Here is a 20964-nt window from a genome sequence, read left to right on the forward strand (position 1 = left end):
ATCTGCAGAATTCGTGTTTCGATTGGTCGAAGAACACACTCGATTGGTTAAAAGTTTCAGTTTCTGAATTCTTCTTTTGCAGCTAATATGTTCTTGAAACTTGACTTGTATCATCTTGAGTAATGTCTAAAACCTCTTCAAGGACTCTAAGATCATATACTAGACTAGTTTTTGTACTCGGTTTGCCAACATACACAAATTTAGTTCCTAAACATTTAATGCTAAATATTTAGAACCTAACAGCCACCCAAACACACATCAATTATTTGGATTCTATATAATATACACAAATCAATGTTATTTACACCACCAAGCAATTCACCGATATTGTGTATGGGAAGCCTCTATTATTTCTTAGGTGTTCAACTCTAGAGGTTAACTTCTTTAGTTGTGGACAATGCTCAATGTTCAATTTTTCAAGAGGGCACAAAGCTTCTTTTTCTATAATCAATGAATTTTGTTAGGTTCTAAATGTTTAGGTTTAAAAATTTAGATTTCTATTTTTATGTATGTTGGCAAACCGAGATCAAAACATATCCAAATTATGTATTAGACATTGCTTATGATAGTACAAGTCAAGATTCAAAAACATTCAAGCTGCAGAAAGGAGAATTTAATTTTAGTGAGGTTCGACTGACCAAAATTAAGCCTCGATCGACCAAAAATCATAGACATGATTTTTCTGTAGAATTCTATTTTAGTCCAAACACTACAAAAACGTTTAGGAGAGAATGGAGTGGAATGGAAAGAGATGAAAAGAATAATTTTAGAATATTCTTCCATTCCCTTGTTTAGGAGTTTTAATGGAGGGAATGGAAAGTTTGTTCCATTGTTTGGGAGTTTAAGTAAGAGGGAATGGTATGTGTAGGAGGGAACACTCATTCCTCTCTATTCCCTTAAAACCTCAAATTTTTATTCCCCCCAAAATTGGGAGGAATGAGAGGGAATGAAATTAGGGTTAATGAATTTTTTTACTAAAACTCCCAAAATACCCTTATATATTCAACTATTTATTTTTAAATACGGGTTTAATTGTAATATTGTCATAAAATAATTCTATTTCATTCCTTCCAAGTTACTCCCAAACAAGATTACTTACATTCCATTTATTTTCATTCTTTTCCATTTCTTTATTTCAAAACATTCAATCAAGGCTACTTATTCCATTCCATTCCATTCTTTTTCATTCATTTCCCTTACTTAAATACATTCTATTCCTTTCCATTCCCTTATGATCATTCCATTCAATTCCATTTGATTCCTTTGTGAACTTCGAAACGAAGCCTTAGGGTTTCAAGTGAAACACTTCTAGATATAAAAGAAAAACCCTAGCTACGTTTTTGGGGTTCTAGGAAATATTGTGAGTTACTCCTATGAGATCTGAGAGGTTCTGTACCTTATAACTCAACAAGCATTTGCCGGCTCAAGAGATCTACAATCAAGAACTAGTGGAACTAAGTTGTTGCAAAAGATCAACTACTGACGGTGATCTAAAATCTTTGAGTGGAATCTCAAAGTCATAAACGTGGGAGTTTATGTTCAGCAAATTCAAAATAGAAGAGTCCGTGGAGTCGAAGCTACACGTGGTCGTGTTAGTAAGTTCTACAAGAGGTAGTTTTAGATTTAGGATTTAAATCTATTGTAATCTTCCATTCTATCATAGTGGATTTGTTTACCTTAAGGATAGCTAAGTTAAATCCTCCCTAGGTTTTTACCTTAAAATGGTTTGTTTTATTGGTTTTTTTAGGTCATCATAGTACTGTCTTCTTTAATTTTCCGCACCAAGTAATATGTTTGCATGTGTTTAACCTAAATCTCATAATTAACCTAAGTAACTACTTTGCTAATTCATTAGGTTAAACTAATCTGGTTTTAAGTGGTTTAAACAAACAAACAAGTGGTATTAGAGCAAGTTAGCTTTTGTCTAGGTAGTTTTACCTTGAGTTGATTCTTGACCCCTGCTGTCATGGATTCTCTTATCTTTCCTCTAAATTCAATTAGATTTAAAATTGAATTTTTTTCATCTTGGACTGTGTGGCTTATAAACTATGCAAATCCTATTCTTGAATTCCTTGGTATAACTACAAGTTACAATAATTATGTTTGTTATACTACACTAACTGCCTTAAAAGTACGTGATATTTGTTTGTGGTATTTGGATAGTGGTTGTTCCAGGCACATGACAGGTAACAAAGTTTTGTTCAAGACCCTTTTTGAAGGAAAGATAGGAACTGTCACATTTGGAGATGGAAGCAAATCAATCATTCATGGTATTGGCACAATAGACATACCAATGTTGCCCGTCTTTGAAGATGTTTGGTAAGTGGATGAATTAAAGGCAAATATATTGAGTATCAGTCAAATCTGTGACAATGGACTAAATGTGTTATTCACCAAGTATGAATGTGAGATACTTGATGATTGTGGTGTCTTCATCTATGTTGGGATAAGAACTGTTGATAATTGCTATGGCATAACACCGAGCATTAGTCACAAATGCTATAGTGTGAAGATAAATTAGGTGGACTTATGGCATCAATGGTTAGGACATGCTAGTCATAAGAAAATTGAAAAGATCTCTAAGTGTGAGGCTGTTGTAGGTTTACCAAAATTTGAGAAGATAGAGAAAAGTAACTGTGGACCATGTCAAATTGGCAAACAAGTGAAATCTCAACATCCATCAATAAGTGAGTTTCAAACATCTAGACCATTAGAATTATTGCACATTGATCTAAAGGGTCCCGCCAGGGTTCAAAGTGCAGGTGGAATGAAGTACATACTAGTAGTGGTTGATGAATTTACTCAATATATTTGGGTAATTTTTCTGAGAGATAAATTTGAAGCACTTAAAAAAGATGATACATTTTTGCAAGAAACTTCAGATTGAGAAGAATGCCATCATTGCTCGTATCAGAAGTGATCATGGAAGAGAGTTTGAAAAGTCTAAGCTTGGATAGTTTTGCAATGATTAAGGAACTAAGCAAGAATTTTCTACACCCAAGACACCTCAGCAATGGCTAGGGTTATGTTGAACAACAAAAGTATAGCCAAGTCATTTTGGGGAGAAGCCGTGAACACTGCATGTCATATACTAAACAGAGTTTACTTTCGACTCGATACCAATAAAACTCCATATGAACTCTGGAGAGGGATAAAGCCTATTGTGAAATACTTTAGAATATTTGGCAATAAGTGCTACATTCTTCGAGATCGTGAGAATCTTGAAAAGTTTAATCCTAAAATTGAAAAAGGGATTTTTCTTGGATACTCTACATCAAGTAGAGCTTACAAAGTGTACAATCTCAGAACCAAAGCAATAATGGAACCACAAATGTGGTGATAAATGATGAGAAGAGTACCGAAGATCATTCTGAAGTGATTCAAGAGACCTAAAACAATCACATTGAAGTTAAAGACACTCTACCCAAGGAGCATGTCAGTAAGGTCGATGATCAAGAACTACAAATTTTGAATGGTGCAGTGTCAGAACCCACAACATCGTTTGGTGAAAGGATATAAGAACAAGGTGATGGAAGTACTCCTACTGGCCAAAACAGCACATCAACATCCCTACTAAAAGGACCATTTACAAGGATTAAGTTGAATCATCCTATTCCAACATCTTGGGAAGCTTAAATCACAATATGCGATGAAGATCGAAAGTAATAAATGTGATCACTCATTCTTGCTATTTGTCCCAAATAGAACCCAAGAAGGTAGATGGAGCTCTTTAAGATATTGATTGGATAAACTCCATGCATGAAGAACTTCATCAATTCATTCATAATGATTTGTAGGATTTGGTTCCTAGACCACAAGGGGTTAATGTAATTGGCACTAAAATGATTTTTAAAAACATGTCAGATGAACATGGCATAGTTATAAGGAATAAATCAAAACTTGTAGCACAAGGGTATACTCAAGTAGAAAGAGTAGATTTTGATGAAACTTTTGCACTTGTAGTTAGGATTGAGTCCATTCGAATTATATTGGCCATTGCATGTCACTTAAACTTCAAACTGTATCAGATGGATCTGAAGAGTGCATTTTTGAATGGAATGTTGCAATAAGTGTATGTGGAGTAGCCTAAAGGATTTGTAGCTCCACACAAACCTAATGATGTCTACAAACTAAAGACAACATTATATGGTCTTAAACAAGCCTTTTGAGCTTGGTATGACAGACAGACTTCTTATCTTGTGGAGAATGAATTTAAAAGAGGAAATGTAGATAGTACTCTTTTTATTCAGAAGGATAAGAAACATTTTGTTGTAGCACAAGTCTATGCGGATGACATTGTTTTTTGCTCTACTAATGATAATCTTGTCAAGTATTTTGCTGATGAAATGAAGACAATGTTTGAGATGAGCATGGTAGGTGAACTTACCTACTTCTTAGGACTACAAGTGAAGCAAACTGACAAAGGAATCTACATCAAACAAGCAAAATGTGCCAAAAATCTTGTAAAGAGATTAGGACTGGAAAATGTAGCCCATGCTAGACCACTAATGGCCACTAGCACAAAATTGGGGATTGATCCGTCAAGTTAGTCTGTTGACATTACTTTAAACGGAAGTATGATTGGTTGTTTGTTATATCTTACTATTGTTGTGTGTGCTAGATTTCAAGCTAATCCTAAAATGTCACCTTTAACTGCTGTTAAAAGAATAATCAAATATGTGAATGGGACTTGTGATTATGGTTTGTTCTACAGCAAAGAGTCGAATGTATCCCTTGCTAGATATTCTGAGGTTGATTGGGTTGGGAATGCCGATGATAGAAAAAAAAAAAACACTACTGGAGGGTGTTTTTATGTTGGAACCAATTTATTTGCTTGTGTTAGGGTCATATTTTATGTAGTTGGCTAATCTTTTGACAAAATGCACTTTACTTGTAATTGGGTAGATCTAAAATAGGTTTGATACATTAAGAAATATATTGTTCAAAGCATATCAAGTGTTCATATTAAAAGTCATGAAGAATGGTCCAAGAAACAAGTAAAGAAAAGATGTTCATTAAGCTCAACCAATAGCTTAACAGATGCTTGCTATCGAGACTTAATGTAAAGCTCGATAGATGGCTCGACAGTAGCTTGATCTATCGAGAACTATGATTTTCAATTTTCCAGACCTGAAATTTGGCACAGGCTTATGTATTTGTTTAGGGTTTCTTTTCTTACAACCCTAGACATATATAAGGCTTATTTTAAAAACCGTCAATATGCGGATATAGAGACTAAGAGATTTATTTTCTCTGTGAAAAGCTACTACATTTGTACGCCATACGGTTTTGTAACCAAGTTCTTCCCAATCTTCATTGTGGATACAGGCTTATGTATTTGTTTAGGGTTTCTTTTCTCACAATCCTAGACATAAATAAGGCTTATTTTAGAAGCCGTCAATACACGGATACAGAGACTAAGAGATTTATTTTCTCTATGAAAAGCTACTGCATTTGTACGCCATAAGGTTTTGTAACCAAGTACTTCCTAATCTTCATTGTGGATGAAGTGAAGAACATTGTAGCCAATAACATTGTTCAAGTTGCTGGAATTAGTCACATACTGGGATTCCTGTAAAGGATTAGTCACAGATTGAAGATTTGTACATCAAAGGAAAGAAAGCTACTACAAGATCAAGTCCAGTCAAGTATTGGAGTGAAGGTTCAACTGTAGGTTGGTATTTCAAGATAGGCCAGGGTAGTTGGTAAGATTCCTTATACTTGTAATTGTTTGATTGTTAATTAGTAGATTCATAGAAGCGGTAACAATCCATATGTTATTTTAATCAAACAAGGTACATATAATGAAGCAGTCTACATAGCTCAAAACAAGTCTAATTTAGTTTTAATTGGAGAAGGCATGGAGAAGACTATTGTTCAATTTAACAAAACTGCGAAACAAGGTTATGGAACTTCAGGATCGGCTACTGTAGGTAAGGTTCTATTGTCATATTAGTCTTAGTTTTTTTTTTTTTTTTTAATTTGATTTATTGATCTTTGCATGTAATGTTGTAAATATCTATTAAGCGATTGGTTTTTAAACACATACTGATTATTTCGTTTATGTTTCTTCATCTAGATATTAGCGCCAATGATGTGTTTGTTAAAGGTATTAGATTTGTGAACAATGCTGGACCTGATGGTGGCCAAGCCGTGGCTTTGAGAGTAGCCAATGACCGAATTGCAATTTACCAATTCTCCATACAAGGATACCAAGATACATTACTGACAGCATATGGTATCCATTTCTTTCGAGAATGTGAAGTTTATGGCGTAGTAGATTTCATATTTGGGAAGTCACGAGTTGTCTTACGAAACTGTGACATTTATGTGAGAAAGCGTACGGAAGGCACTGTGAATATGATCACAGCTCAAGGTCGTGGACAAGTGGAAGATACGGGAATAGTGCTACATAATTACTCCATTAAGGCTGACAAAGATCTTCAACCTTACCCACAAATCAAATCATTTCTTGGCAGGCCGTGGTATGGTTATTCACAAACCATTGTCAGGGAATGTTTCCTTGACAAATTGATTGATCTTGAAGGATGGCTTCCGAACAATGACAAGAAAAGCTTATGCTAATCGCGGCCCAGGAGCCAATACAAAAGGAAGAGTTAAATGGCCTGGGTATCATATTGCCAAAAATTCTGAAGAGATTAAAGACTTTCTGTTGAAAATTTTATTAATGGTACCTAGTGGCTGCCGAGTGTGGGAGTTCCTTTTGTTGGTGGTTTTATAAATTAAATATTGTATGCATTGAAAAGGCAAATGTCATTTAAAAAAAATCATATATGTAAAGAATTTGGTCCTTTCTAACTCGTTGCAACACTGTGACTCCATGCAGATTTTATTTCATTGCTTCAATCCTTGATTTCTATTGCGTTTATCCCATAGGATATATATATATTGCTTTGTGAACTGACCAAATGTCACCTATTGCATGGAGAGTTGACTAAAAAATATATGAATAAATTAAAACAGTTTGAAAATGAATTTAATTTTTTTTATAAGGTTAATGGAAAATAATAAACACCTAAACAAGCACTAATAAAAATTGTTTACTAATTTTTCAAGTAGAATATATATATATATATATATAAAGTCAAAATTGAGAGAAAAACCAATGAAATTCAAAAATTAAAATTTAATTTTGTACTATGTGTCAAATTAATTTCTAAATTTTGGTGCAAGTACATATCATTCATTGCAACAATCGAGAATTTTGTTATTTTGATATTAAATGTGACATTATTTTCAATAAAAAATATTTCTTTTGTAAATATACCAATTCTATACCATATTGAGCTTTTAGTTTTAATTTTTTTAATATTTATTTTCATTGAATAAATATGAAAATAATTTTGTGATGGAAATTTCAGTACCAAATCTTATTGCAATAATGTATTGCTTCAAATGATTCTTTGGCAATAAGATATTGTTTCAACTTTGAGATTCATGGATGTAAGAAGAAAAGCTCAACATGCAATTTTCATGTGGATGATTGTTGGAGTCTTGAAGAATATAGGCTATGTTTGGCAACATGTAAAATATCTTCCGAGTGTAAAGGGAAAGGAAAATATTTTCAAATGCTTGGTTGCATTCTAAAAATTGCTTTGGAAAATATTTTCAGGTGTTTTGCTGCATTCTAAAATGCTATTTTTTTACTAGATTTTCACATTTTCTCAGCTTCCAAACAAATTTTATAACAGAAAATTTCAATATATAAACTTAAAAGAAACAAAAATCAAAACAAAACCATTCATTAAACTCTCAAACTCGATCAAACTAAGAGAGGGAGGAAGAAATTAAGAGTGAGAGACTAAGGGAAAGAGAGAGGTAGATTGAGAAAGAGATAGAAATTGGTCATGGGTGGGTCGATCTAGAGGTGGCAGCAACGATCTTTAGGCAAAAATGACGAGATTAGTCATGGGTGGGTCGATCTAGAAGGTAGTAGCGATGAGATTGAGAGGAGGAGGAGACGATTTACAGTGTGGCAATGACGAGAACAAGATGACAATGCTCCGATCTAGACAACAGTGACAATCTTGTCCCAGGTTCAAGCTCTCTCTCTCTCTCTCTCTCTCTCTCTCTCTCTCTCTCTCTCTCTCTCTCTCTCTCTCTCTCTCTCTCTCTCTCTCTCTCTGGGTGTGTGAGTCTGGAAAATGATTTGAAGGTAAATGAGATGTATAAAACATTTTATGGGCTAAGGGCTTATTTTATGGTAAATTTTTTTATTTTCAATTTGAATTTATTTTACATGTGCACCCAAACACGCATTAGGGTGTAAAATATTTCCTCAATTCCATTTACACCCGAAAGGAATACAGCCATAATTCCAATGTGTTCCAACAGCAGTAGATAACAATTATATTTCCACTTTACACCCAAGTTTGTAGATAAAGCTCAACAATTCCAAACGAAGGTGCACATAAAAATGATCTAATAAGAGGGATATTGAGAGATACATGCAGTTTGGGTGATTTAACACACCCCATATGAATGCTCTGGCTATCATAGCATCGATCATTTTGGTGGGAAAAAGCGTGCTTACAAGTTTGGATTAGCATCACTCTGTTGAACATGATTATTTATAATTTACCTATCAAAATGGAAAACCTTTGATTAATAAATGGAAGAAGATTTTACACTAACTATCACAAGGTTTAATATATATATATAATAAATCAAATCTTAAAATAAATTCCTTTTATTGTTTTACCTATTATTTTACTTTTTTTTATACACTATTTAAATAGAACATCTAACACACTTCTTAAGGTAAGCATGGATTTTCATAAAGATCATTATTGTGTTCTGACAGTCTTCCTACAAGGCCAAATTGTTTGTTTAACACAATTATTGTATAGTACTATTTTCGGTATGCACCCATTCACTAACGGAGTAGCTTTTGCCTTCAAATTTTTCTTAGAGGCTTGATCAAATGCCACAACCCTTTGCAAATCCTTTTGTTTTTATTCTCAATTGAAAAAAAAAAAAAAAAAAAAAAACAATCATATTTAGCTGAAGTAACAACACAACTCAACAATTCCATTTTGTAATTCCAAACAACCAAATGTCATAATTTAACAAAGATAAGAAAAATATCACCAAATATAAAAGCAAAGTTTAGCTAAATTTCACTAACCTTTTTCAATTGAAGCAATCTAATAATCGACATCTCCATTTTTATCATCTTTGTCCTGCTTAATTGTGCACCCTGTTGACCTCTCTAAATGTTTGGGGCGAAGAGTACGGTTGTCATAATTGTAATATCCTTTGCTGATCTTGTGGAGGAGATAGATGACAAGTGTGCGCAATTATCCAATAATGTGACCCTTGGTCTGGATCCAAACTTTCTTCAATTTCTCTGGGCATACCTACAAATGAGAGTTCTTTCGGGTTTCCCAGAAATGTTATTCCAGAGGGCACCTCCTTCAGTTGCAGATTAGGCCCTACTGAAAGCTCTTCCAAAAGAGGCAATGCTCCTTTGTCTATAATCAAACATTTAATTGATTCAAGTGTTTGAGTTCCAGCTCCTTAAGTTGTGTAAATCCTCCTTCCTCAAAATGCAATTTCTCCCCATTGTATGCCTCATACGCTATTCTAAGCACCAACAAATTATGTAGATTTTCAAAGATTTTCAATGGATCTTCACTCAACCTTGACCATAAAATACTTACACATACTATGTGTTGAAGTTTTGGAATCCAATTCGGCAACTTGTCTAGACGTCCCTTTATGTAAAGTTCTTGAAGGCGTTGAGGTGGAGATGAAATGTGGTTTAAATCAATGATTTCCTCTTTGCTGATCAAGCTTACATCTAGAAATTCTAGATTGTTCATCTTCTCAATAGAACCACATAAAGCCCTTCCAGTTTCCCTTGTAAGGTTTGTCAAGCCCAGATGCCTCAATTGCCTCAATTTTCCCAACTCTTTGATTAAATCAACCCCTCCATGATTTGTATCCACGTAAAGCAGCTTTTGCAATGACTTTAAACATCCAACCCTGCCTTGTATTTTCACTCGTATTGAACTAGCTAGAGTAAAATCCACATTGCATTCATAATAATAGGCTAACAAATGTCACAGTTTATCAAGCTTGCCATTCGCTACTGGTATCTCATGTACTAGGGATTGTTGCAAATCCAAGGCCTCTAGGTTTCGCAGCTTTCCTATGGATTTTGGTAGCATCATCACATTTGTATTTTTCAAGCTTAAATACCTTAGATGAAATAAATGCCCGAAATCTTCAGGAAGTTTATCTACTAAAGCATCTTCGAAATCTAGTACTTTCAAAAGCTTGAACTTTGCAAGAAATTTACAACAAAATGATGATGGTAATTCATCAAGATTGAATAATAAGAGTGAATGTAGTTGGGAGTTATCAAATTGCTCCTCTAATTTATATGAAACTTTGTCCATTGATATCTGTCGAGTTTGTCCTTTCAAACTTGACTCTTCTTTTGACAGAACATGACAAAAACATAAATTTTCCATCTTTTGGAGGATGATTTCATGCAAAAGATCATGAAGTTGGCATTTTCTAGCAGCTTTTCCATCTTGGCAAACCTCTGATACTTGAACTAGGTATCGGTCAATTAGTTCAATCATGTATTCTCGTTCGATCTCTTCTAATGTTCTTCCATTCATTTCCTTTATGAAACCTTCAGCTATCCATTGTCGAATCAATCTTCCACAACTGATAGAATAGTCCTCTGGATATAGGCCAAAGTACAAGAGACAAGATTTAAGATGGTAGGACAAGTCTTCATAACTTTGGGATAGAATTTTGCTAACACTTGCTAGATGGAAATTTTTTCTCAATTCATACCCAAGGCTGTCGTGCAAGTTTTGCCATTCAAAGATAGTCTTATGTTTGGTTGCCAAAAGACCACCTATTGCAACAATTGCAAGTGGTAATCATTTGCACTTCTCAACAATGTTATGAGACAATTTTTCTAACTCTGGGGGACAGTTTCCTCCAAATTCAAACTGAAACGTCCTTTTGCAAAAGAGTTCCCATACCTTATCAGTTGGTAGTGGTTGCAATACATGAACATGAACAAGTGGAGATTTTTTGCAAAAATTAGCAACCTCCCACTTTCGTGTTATGATCAATATCCTAGATGCACTTTCTTGTTTTTAAGGATTTTACTTGTGAGTTATTTCTGTTCTATTGTGATTGCACGTGCGCGTGAGTTTTTGTGTTGCGCTCTTTGTATTTGCATTCTTTTTTTTCTTTTTGATTTTCCTGTGTTTGAAAGATTGGCTCCTATGATCGTGGCTTTGTTGGGAATGTAGAATGCAATGTGTTTATAGTGTACTACTTTTAATTAGTAGCTGTAAATTTTTCTGTTCCGGGTTTAAGTTCAATCTATGTAGAGTTATGCTACATTCACAATATTTTTAAAATAAATTTTAAATGGTAACTTTTTAGGTAAAAAAAATTATATCAATAGCAAGTTAGATTAGAACCAATAAATTTTATTTAAAAACTAAAAAAAAATTAAAATCAATAACAATTTTTGATATAAAATTTGTTGTGAAGTTATTGTATAAAAGTTATGGACGTACATAACTTTACTTTATTAAAATTGACAACAAGTCCTTGCCTACTTTGAGGTTGGAACATGCGACAACTTGAAGGGTGCTTTTTCAATGATAGAAGAAGTCCTTGCCTACTTTGTGGTCCTTAAAACATCACTACAAGCTCTTTAAAAACGATGCTATAAAGCCTAACTCGATTTATCTTAAATCGAGTTTCAAAAGAAAGGCATTTTCCTAATTAGTTTGGAAAATAGGGCAAAACGCTACATAATTTGTGCGAAAAGGGCATTTGCCAATTTTCTCCCAAACGAGAGTAATTTTTAGATATTTCTAAAGTATAGTGACATGATGTTCCCTTCTTTCATATTCATTGTAGGTCCTACTAATTAAATTGATTGTAGGATCCATCAAGTATGTGAAGGAGGAAACATCCTGTTACTATACTTTCAGAGTATCTAATAATATTCCATTGGTCAAGAACAAGACTGCTACCATGAGATTGAAAGTCTAACTTTTCTAACTCTTAAATCATGTTGGAGAATCTTTTGCATGTGTATCTACAAATTAATTACACCCAAGATTGAAATTGTAGAGTTTGTAACCGCTAATTACTTGGCTCTTCCCTTGAGTGACTGATATTCTTTTTGAATTATGAATGATGGCTAATTTAGAATTACACATACGAACACATGCCTAAGTTGTCTTTCAAAATTGACCATTTTCAATCGGCAAGAACAAAATGGGGTGCGCTAAGGTTGAGACACAAATATTGCTTATTAGAGGTATGTGAATAACCAGTACCTTCACCAAGATAATATATATATTACTGAACTAAAACTACAGAGAAACATAAAACGACATAAAAATATTTGACAGATTAAGGATTGGGATCGACCATCCGTCAAGCTTAAGTTCAATGAAAATGAGAATTTGGAACTAAATAATTCCATGATGGCATCGAATGGAAACAAAAAGTACATCAATTGGATCATGACTACAATAACCACTGACAATCCTCACTTTATTTTTGCTGTATTAGACTCATAATGTATTGATAGCACTATTTATATAATGAATTACCGGGTTGCTTTCCATTCTAACCATGTCACTTATTGTTCCTCGATCTTAACACCTTTTGGAACATGCCTTTCCTCCAGACGATTAAGGGTACTTTTTGATATACACAACATCTTCAGGTAGTCACAGTTTCTTATGGCTAGCTTCTGAAGTTTAGGCACTGCTGTTAGCTGAATCACCACCATACACAATTGACTGAATTGTTCAATAACTAACATCCTTAGTTCCAGAAACCGTTTAGCTTCAAATACCAGCTCCTTGCCATTGTAGGCATCATATAGATGGAGCTCCTTTAGAGAAGGCAAATCCTGAAGGGCTTCAAGCGGGCTGTTCTCCAGTTTTGACAACTTGAGCTTCAACTTACTCAGATTTTTGAGTGAACAAATCCATTGTGGAATACAATGCAACCTTCCTCCAAGAAATAGACTATTAATCAGCTCAGGAGATTTCCTAACATGATTCAAATCAAGATCCTCCTCCATGCTCACCGATTCTACATACAAAGAAGTAAGATGTTCCATCTTCTCAATGGATGCACACAAATCCTTTCCGTCTTCTTTCACGAGCTCAGTGATTCCCAGTTTCCTCAATTCAATCAAGTTTCCCAACTCTTTAACAATGCGTTGCTTCTTGTTGTTTGCTTTGATAATAGAAAGCTTCTGTAACAATGTCAAACGCCCAATTCCTGAGCACGCCTTTAGGCCCTTTACTCCTACAGCAGTGTGATTTTTGTCTTGACAAGAAACTAACAAATAGAGCAACTTATGAAGTTCACAAATTTCCTTGGGCAACTCGGTTACAAAAGTCTCTCTTAGGTCAAAAATCATTAGATTTTGAAGCTTCTTAATAGATTTTGGAACCAACTTTATCTCTGTATTCCTTAGACTCAAGTATTTTAGGAGGATGAGTTTGACAACTTCTTCAGGAAAATGTTGCAAGGCTGCATTTTCCAAATCTAGAACTCTCAATAACTTGAATTTGCTGAAAAGTTCTTCGGCCTTTGATTCCAAACGATTGTCTACCCCGAACACAGAAAAGGTACGAACATTAGGGAAGCCCTTTGTTTGTGATATGCAAGGGGAGAAGTTGTGGAGAGATAATCGCCGAGGAATATTTTCCCCCAACCTTGTTTCTGGTCCTCTAACAACAGTATAGAAGTTGTCATTCTCTGATTTGGAGAGGATGAACCCTCTTACAAGATTATAAACACGACAACTCTTTACTTTTCCATCAAAATCCCATTGGTTGACATGAACCAAACTCATTTGAACTAGTTCATCTAGGTATTCATCTGCCACCTGCTCTAGATTTTTACCTGCTTTTGCCCCAATGAACCCCTCAGCAATCCACAAGCGAACCAGTCTTCCGCGTGTAACTGAGTGATCTTCAGGAAAATTGCAGAAGTACAAGAAACATGATTTGAGATTGGGCAATAGATGAAAATAACTTTGAAATAGTTTTTTAATGTATGTGTGACCAACAGCACTTCCTGGTTCAAACTCAAGACTGTCATGGACTTTTTTGAACTCCATAATAGTACTTGGCTTATTTGACAAGAAAGTGCCAACTGCAACAATAGCATGTGGCAATCCTTCACATCTTTTCACAATTTTCTCAGACCACTCAACCAATGAACTCGGGGATTTGCCACTCGGGAAGGCCTTCCTATAGAAGAGCTCCCAAGCCTCTTCCCAAGTTAATGGATTCATGTTGAGATCATAAATATAATCATGAGGGCTTGCACAATGAGAAGCTAAGTTGCGTCTACGAGTGGAGATGATTATTCTACTACCTTTATCATTAAAAGGAAGTAAACTTTCAATGTAATTCCACTCATCTTCATTCCAAATACCATCAAAAACAAAGATGTACCTTTTTTGTTGTAAATGCTGAATCAGCATCTCTCTTCCATCCATTCCTGGATAATAATGTAATCCCATTTTCATGCAAATTTTCACTAACAATTGCTCAAAAGAGCGTGGGACAGGAACCCAAGCACAGCATTCAAAATTTTTCTTCACCATTTTATAGACTTCATGGATAAGAGTGGTTTTACCTGTGCCAGCACCTCCAAATACTGAAATTACTGCATATCTTGATTCATTGTTGAGAATAAGACTGCAAATTTTCCCGCTCCGCCTCTCAATGCCCACAAGATGATCATCCCTAGAAATTGGATAGTCCTCTGGGGGGATCTCTTCAACATTAAACCTGGAAGTAACATCAGAGGGACAGCAGCGAAATGCATCGGTGTCTTTGATGCTGTTGATCTTGGCTTTGATATCTTTCAATTGGGAGGATAAATGAAAGATTGGTATAGTGTCAATAACAGAATGACCAACATTATGAAGAAAGGTTGTCAACCGGTGATGATGGGAGTTTCCAGTAACATCAGACATGAACTCTTCGATTGCATCCTCGGTCTTATACGCTAAATTCCGCACATTTTGCACTCGATCCTTCCAGCCTTCTGTCTCTTCTCTTCCTTCTGTGTCCTTCAAGTAGCTTCTCATGGTCTTCAACAATTCTTTTACTTCATTAATGTCGGGGCTCACCCCTTTATGATATACATACGGTAGGAAGGGTAGCACGACATCTAGTAGACCTATTGCTCCGGCAAGTGCAATTTCCGCCATTCTGTTTCTCTTTAGAGTCTCTCTTTCTCTTTCTTTTACTCTCTCTGGTGGAGCTAAAGTTGTTTTGGAAATCAGCTCTCTCTCTTTCTGGTGGAGCTAAAGTTGTTTTGGCAATCAGCTCTGCAGATAGTGAATGAACTTTCCAAATTCCTAAACTACGGTATATATACATAGTTTTCAACTACGATTACGACGGTACAAGATTCCACGAACTTTCCACAGTCCACACGGCATATGAAAATCATATATCCTCAAATGAACTTTCCACTCGGCATATTGTTGTTTGTGGAAGGACTTTTCCACGCGGCATATTCTATGGCTAATGGCGACATCGATTTTTTATACACTCAATGCGGGGTTTTGTACACGCTTTTGTACAATACATACTCATTTAATCTAACCTATGATGTCATAATGGAGAGGTCGAAGACCCAAAGATGTGAGAAGTGAAGGCAAAAATGGACAGGGTGATTGAAAACCTAAAACGAAACGTTGCATGGACTGTAGAACAGAGATTCTCTCTTCACACCCCTACTCCGAAGTTTCGCTTTGCCTAACGCTCACTGGCTAAATTCAAACCAATTTATGCAGAGTCAAACGTGGAAGATTCTACTGCCGTCCCGTACTAACAATATTGTATGCAGAAATTTTGAAGCTTTCAATACGAAAAACTGTGTTTGGTTGTTTTCTATTTGTTTTCAGTAAGTCCTCCATGTGAAAGTATTCACAAAGGGCCAAACGACTTAAACAAGGGTTTATTGCACTGAATAAGGAATTTTCATTTCAAAGTAAAATGAAAAGAATTCAATTCATAGTTATTTTATTTCATATATCTAAGCCGCATAACTATATATATCATTAAAATTTGTAATATTTATTGTTAAAATGTATCTATTTTAAATCAAGGGAATCTGATTGCAGTTCCCTTTTAAGTATGGTGTTGCTGCATGCACAAAATGAAAATATTCAAGATTCCATTTTGCAAGTAGCATTAGCATTTACCTGCCAAGATAGTGACAAATTTAGAAATAAAGAAAAAGAGCAAAACGACAGGAATGGACTTTAGAAGTCAGTCAACTTGTCTTCATCTGCACAATACGTGTCGAAAAATGAAGTGCATGGTCATTTTCCACAAGTTGAACGTAAATTTTCTCCACCATTGATTATGATATATAACAGAATACAAAAGTCTCAATTCCTATTTTTATTGTTAGTTTTCTTTTTAATTTGTATTTGTTTTACGGGGTCCAATTTATAGTATTTTATTTTTATTTTTATAATTATGGTAGGTAGCTATAGTTGTTTTCAAAATGGTTAATAAGGTTCTATAATGATGTTCATGAGGTACCATTTTAATAGGTCTCCCCAGCTATGTTTGATAGGTCACAATCTAAATGACCCCTTGTGATTAACCCTAATTAATTAATTTAGTCAAGTAATTAATTAATCAATTAATTATGCAATTTTATTGAAGCACAAAAAAATCACCAATCAACTAAATATGCAGAGGAAAATAAATAACACGGTGATTTGTTTACGAATGGGGAAAACCCTAATGGCAAAAACCCCACCGGGTGATTTTCAGGTCACCACTCCCGAAACTCCACTATTATCAAATCAAGCGGTTACAAGTAAATGAATCCCAAGTACCTTACCAACCTACAGTTGAACCCTTACCCCAATACCCAATTGGACTTGATCTGTAGTGACAGTCTCCACCTTTGATGCACGGCTCCCAAGTACGTGACTAACCAATGCGCGGATCCAAAATAGTGTCAATAATAGAATGACCAACATTATGAAGAAAGGTTGTCAACCGGTGATGATGGGAGTTTCCAGTAACATCAGACATGAACTCTTCGATTGCATCCTCGGTCTCATACGCTAAATTCCGCACATTTTGCACTCGATCCTTCCAGCCTTCTGTCTCTTCTCTTCCTTCTGTGTCCTTCAAGTAGCTTCTCATGGTCTTCAACAATTCTTTTACTTCATTAATGTCGGGGCTCACCCCTTTATGATATACATACGGGAGGAAGGGTAGCACGACATCTAGTAGACCTATTGCTCCGGCAAGTGCAATTTCCGCCATTCTGTTTCTCTTTAGAGTCTCTCTTTCTCTTTCTTTTACTCTCTCTGGTGGAGCTAAAGTTGTTTTGGAAATCAGCTCTGCAGATAGTGAATGAACTTTCCAAATTCCTAAACTACGGTATATACACATAGTTTTCAACTAGGATTATGACGGTACAAGATTCCACGAACTTTCCACAGTCCACACGGCATATGAAAATCATATATCCTCAAATGAACTTTCCACTCGGCATATTGTTGTTTGTGGAAGGACTTTTCCACGCAGCATATTCTATGGCTAATGGCGACATCGATTTTTTATACACTCAATGCGGGGTTTTGTACACGCTTTTGTACAATACATACTCATTTAATCTAACCTATGATGTCATAATGGAGAGATCGAAGACCCAAAGATGTGAGAAGTGAAGGCAAAAATGGACAGGGTGATGGAAACCCTAAAACGAAACGTTGCATGGACTGTAGAACAGAGATTCTCTGTTCACACCCCTACTCCGAAGTTTCGCTTTGCCTAACGCTCACTGGCTAAATTCTAACCAATTTATGCAGAGTCAAACGTGGAAGATTCTACTGCCGTCCCGTACTAACAATATTGTATGCAGAAATTTTGAAGCTTTCAATACGAAAAACTGTGTTTGGTTGTTTTCTATTTGTTTTCAGTAAGTCCTCCATGTGAAAGTATTCACAAAGGGCCAAACGACTTAAACAAGGGTTTATTGCACTGAATAAGAAATTTTCATTTCAAAGTAAAATGAAAAGAATTCAATTCATAGTTATTTTATTTCATATATCTAAGCCGCATAACTATATATATCATTAAAATTTGTAATATTTATTGTTAAAATGTATCTATTTTAAATCAAGGGAATCTGATTGCAGTTCCCTTTTAAGTATGGTGTTGCTGCATGCACAAAATGAAAATATTCAAGATTCCATTTCGCAAGTAGCATTAGCATTTACCTGCCAAGATAGTGACAAATTTAGAAAGAAAGAAAAAGAGCAAAACGACAGGAATGGACTTTAGAAGTCAGTCAACTTGTCTTCATCTGCACAATACGTGTCGAAAAATGAAGTGCATGGTCATTTTCCACAAGTTGAACGTAAATTTTCTCCACCATTGATTATGATATATAACAGAATACAAAAGTCTCAATTCCTATTTTTATTGTTAGTTTTCTTTTTAATTTGTATTTGTTTTACGGGGTCCAATTTATAGTATTTTTTTTTCCTTTTATAATTATGGTAGGTAGCTATAGTTGTTTTCAAAATGATTAATAAGGTTCTATAATGATGTTCATGAGGTACCATTTTATTAGATCTCCCCAGCTATGTTAATGAGATGGTTGCTAATTTTGGTTAGCTGTGAGTCTGTGACACTTCTAATGACTTTCATGTCTTTGAATTAGGATATCCTCTAGATTTTACACATTATACTACATGTTTTATAGGCACTAGTTTTGTCAAATTTGGCTAGCTAGGAGACTTTCTTATATGCATGCAGTTAATTGCCGGGAAACAAAGAAATTTAGGGAAAAAAAAAGTCTCAGACACGCTTACATGTTACAACATGGGGGCTGTTTCAAGTTCTTATTATCTTCTGACTTCTCAAGTGATTAATATGGGGTATGAAATATCTTTGAAATAGTAAGATCAAGTCTCGATCAATGCGGATGTGCGGTTTTAGCCTTTTAGGACTTTCCTTGAGGTTACAACTTACAAGGGAAACATCTTCCTGGATAGAACTGAGCTATTTCTCTATTGGGGTTGTACCGGGTATGATGTTAAATTTCTACATTTGACTAACTATATATTTCTTAATTTCTCTTTCCCTGTAATGAATTCAATAGGTTAGGCTCCACTTAATATATAACAAAAGAGTGATAGATTAAATGATTAAGTTTACCATTTTTTCAAAAGTTTAAATCATTAAGAAATTATGAATTTAATCAATTAATCTAATAATCTCTGTGAGTTTGAGCTACCTTTATTAAGTGGGGCCTAACACATATACCATATTAAATTAGTGATTATCTCAAAAACTTATCTTAACTCATTAAACAACTTGTTATTACTTAATATTATTTCAGTCAACAAAAAGATGTTTATCAAGAAGCCCAAAAATGACATCATTACCAAAGAATGGTTAATGTGAATGAGATGGTTGCTAATTTTGGTTAGCTGTGAGTCTGTGACACTAATGAACTTTCATGTTTTTGAATTAGTATATCCTCTAAATTTTACACATTATACTACATGTTTTACAGGCACTAATTTTGTTAAATTTGGCTAGCTAGGAGACTTTCTTATATGCACTTAATTACCTGGAAACAAAGAAATAAATAAAAGAGTCTCAGACACGCTTACAAGTGATACAACATGGGGACCGTTCCAAGTTCTTATTTTCTTCTCAAATGATTAATATGGAGTATTAAATATCTTTGGAATAGTAAGAGGAACAAGTCTCGATCGATGCAGATGTGCAGTTAATGATTTTCGTTGAGGTTACAACTTTCAAGGGAAACATCTTCCAGGATAGAACTGAGCAACTTCTCTATTGGAGGGAGAGCCCAATAAAAGACTGACTTAGTCTAACACTTAGTCTAACACTCTCTTTTCACATGTGAGTTTAAGCCACCTTTATTTAGTGGGGCCTAGCTAACATGTGTTTCATGTTAATTAGTGATTATTCCAAAAACTTATCTTAACACATTAAACAACTTGTTACTCCCTCCATCTCACTTTTTTTGTCCTCTATTCTATTTTGAGGTGTCTCAAAATATTGTCTTGTATCTAAAAATAAAAGTCATTAATTTACTAATATTTTTATTATACCCCCATTAATTTATTAATTCAATTTTTTGATAAATTTTTTTAAAGGTAGTTTTGAAAACTTATATATTTTTAAAAGGTGGATAAGACAATAAATGATGTTCCCTTAAAAAGTTTGACTTTTCAAACAAGACAAAAAAAGTGGGACGGAGGGAGTATTACTTAAGATTGATTTGAGTCAACAAAAAAAATGTCTATCAAGAGGCCCAAAAATGACATCTTCACCAAAGAATGGTTAATGGTCATCTAGGAGGTAAAAATGCTAAAAAAAACAATTCTCATAGAGCAAACCTGATAAGCATAAGGTAAAATACATTCATTTTTATAATTTAATTTATATTTTTTAAAAAAATTGATAGTGGTGGTGTTGGTTTTTTTTGGTGGAATGTGCTAAATGGTCTCAATTCTCGAACTTTGAACTTTATGGGCCTTAGTGAGCGTTTAGATCACGTCCACGTTTGGACGTTTTGAGTTTCAACCCTTTTTTTTTTTTAAACCAGCATCTATTGTACTGTTCATGGGACATGAACAGTGCAAATAAGCAAATGAACCGTATTTTTGATGTGAACAATAATTCGGAAATTATTTTTTTTTTGTTTTCAGTTTTCAATTTTCAGCAAAATAAGCGGTATCCAAACGCAACCTTAATTACTCTTTCAAATAATTGGGTTTGTATGTTTGACCATATGGACCATCAAAAAAAAAATGTTTGACCATATGAACCAGTTGAAAATGGCACTGCCATTATCAGCCATAGAAAGCCCATACCTAATAACCCAAGATAT

The 20964-nt window shown here is 34.6% G+C and overlaps 2 protein-coding genes across 2 annotated transcripts; one reads left to right on the forward strand and one right to left on the reverse strand.

Annotated features, from left to right (window-relative positions):
• The first annotated feature begins 3857 nt into the window (after positions 1 to 3857).
• LOC136066774 (probable pectinesterase/pectinesterase inhibitor 60) lies at positions 3858 to 6585 on the forward strand. The gene is made up of 3 exons (XM_065771611.1): positions 3858 to 4060; positions 4184 to 4545; positions 6080 to 6585. Exons 1-3 carry the CDS (start codon positions 3858 to 3860, stop codon positions 6583 to 6585), a joined length of 1071 nt encoding a protein of 356 aa, XP_065627683.1.
• Positions 6586 to 10085: 3500 nt separating this feature from the next.
• LOC111992138 (disease resistance protein RPM1) lies at positions 10086 to 15262 on the reverse strand. The gene is given in 2 exon segments (XM_065771612.1): positions 10086 to 11124; positions 12696 to 15262. Coding segments are annotated over 2 exon segments (3606 nt in total).
• Positions 15263 to 20964: the final 5702 nt, after the last annotated feature.

This window comes from Quercus suber, unplaced genomic scaffold (assembly GCF_002906115.3).
Source record: "Quercus suber isolate HL8 unplaced genomic scaffold, Cork oak 2.0 scaffold_46, whole genome shotgun sequence".
NCBI classification, from domain to species: Eukaryota; Viridiplantae; Streptophyta; class Magnoliopsida; order Fagales; family Fagaceae; genus Quercus; species Quercus suber.

Coding starts and splice junctions, on each gene's coding strand:
- LOC136066774 (XM_065771611.1), top strand. CDS start 3,858: ATGTCAGATGAACATGGCATAGTTATAAGGAATAAATCAAAACTTGTA. Junction 4,061..4,183: donor AGTGCATTTTTGAATGGAAT/GTTGCAATAAGT, acceptor TTGGTATGACAG/ACAGACTTCTTATCTTGTGG. Junction 4,546..6,079: donor ATTGGGGATTGATCCGTCAA/GTTAGTCTGTTG, acceptor TTCTTCATCTAG/ATATTAGCGCCAATGATGTG.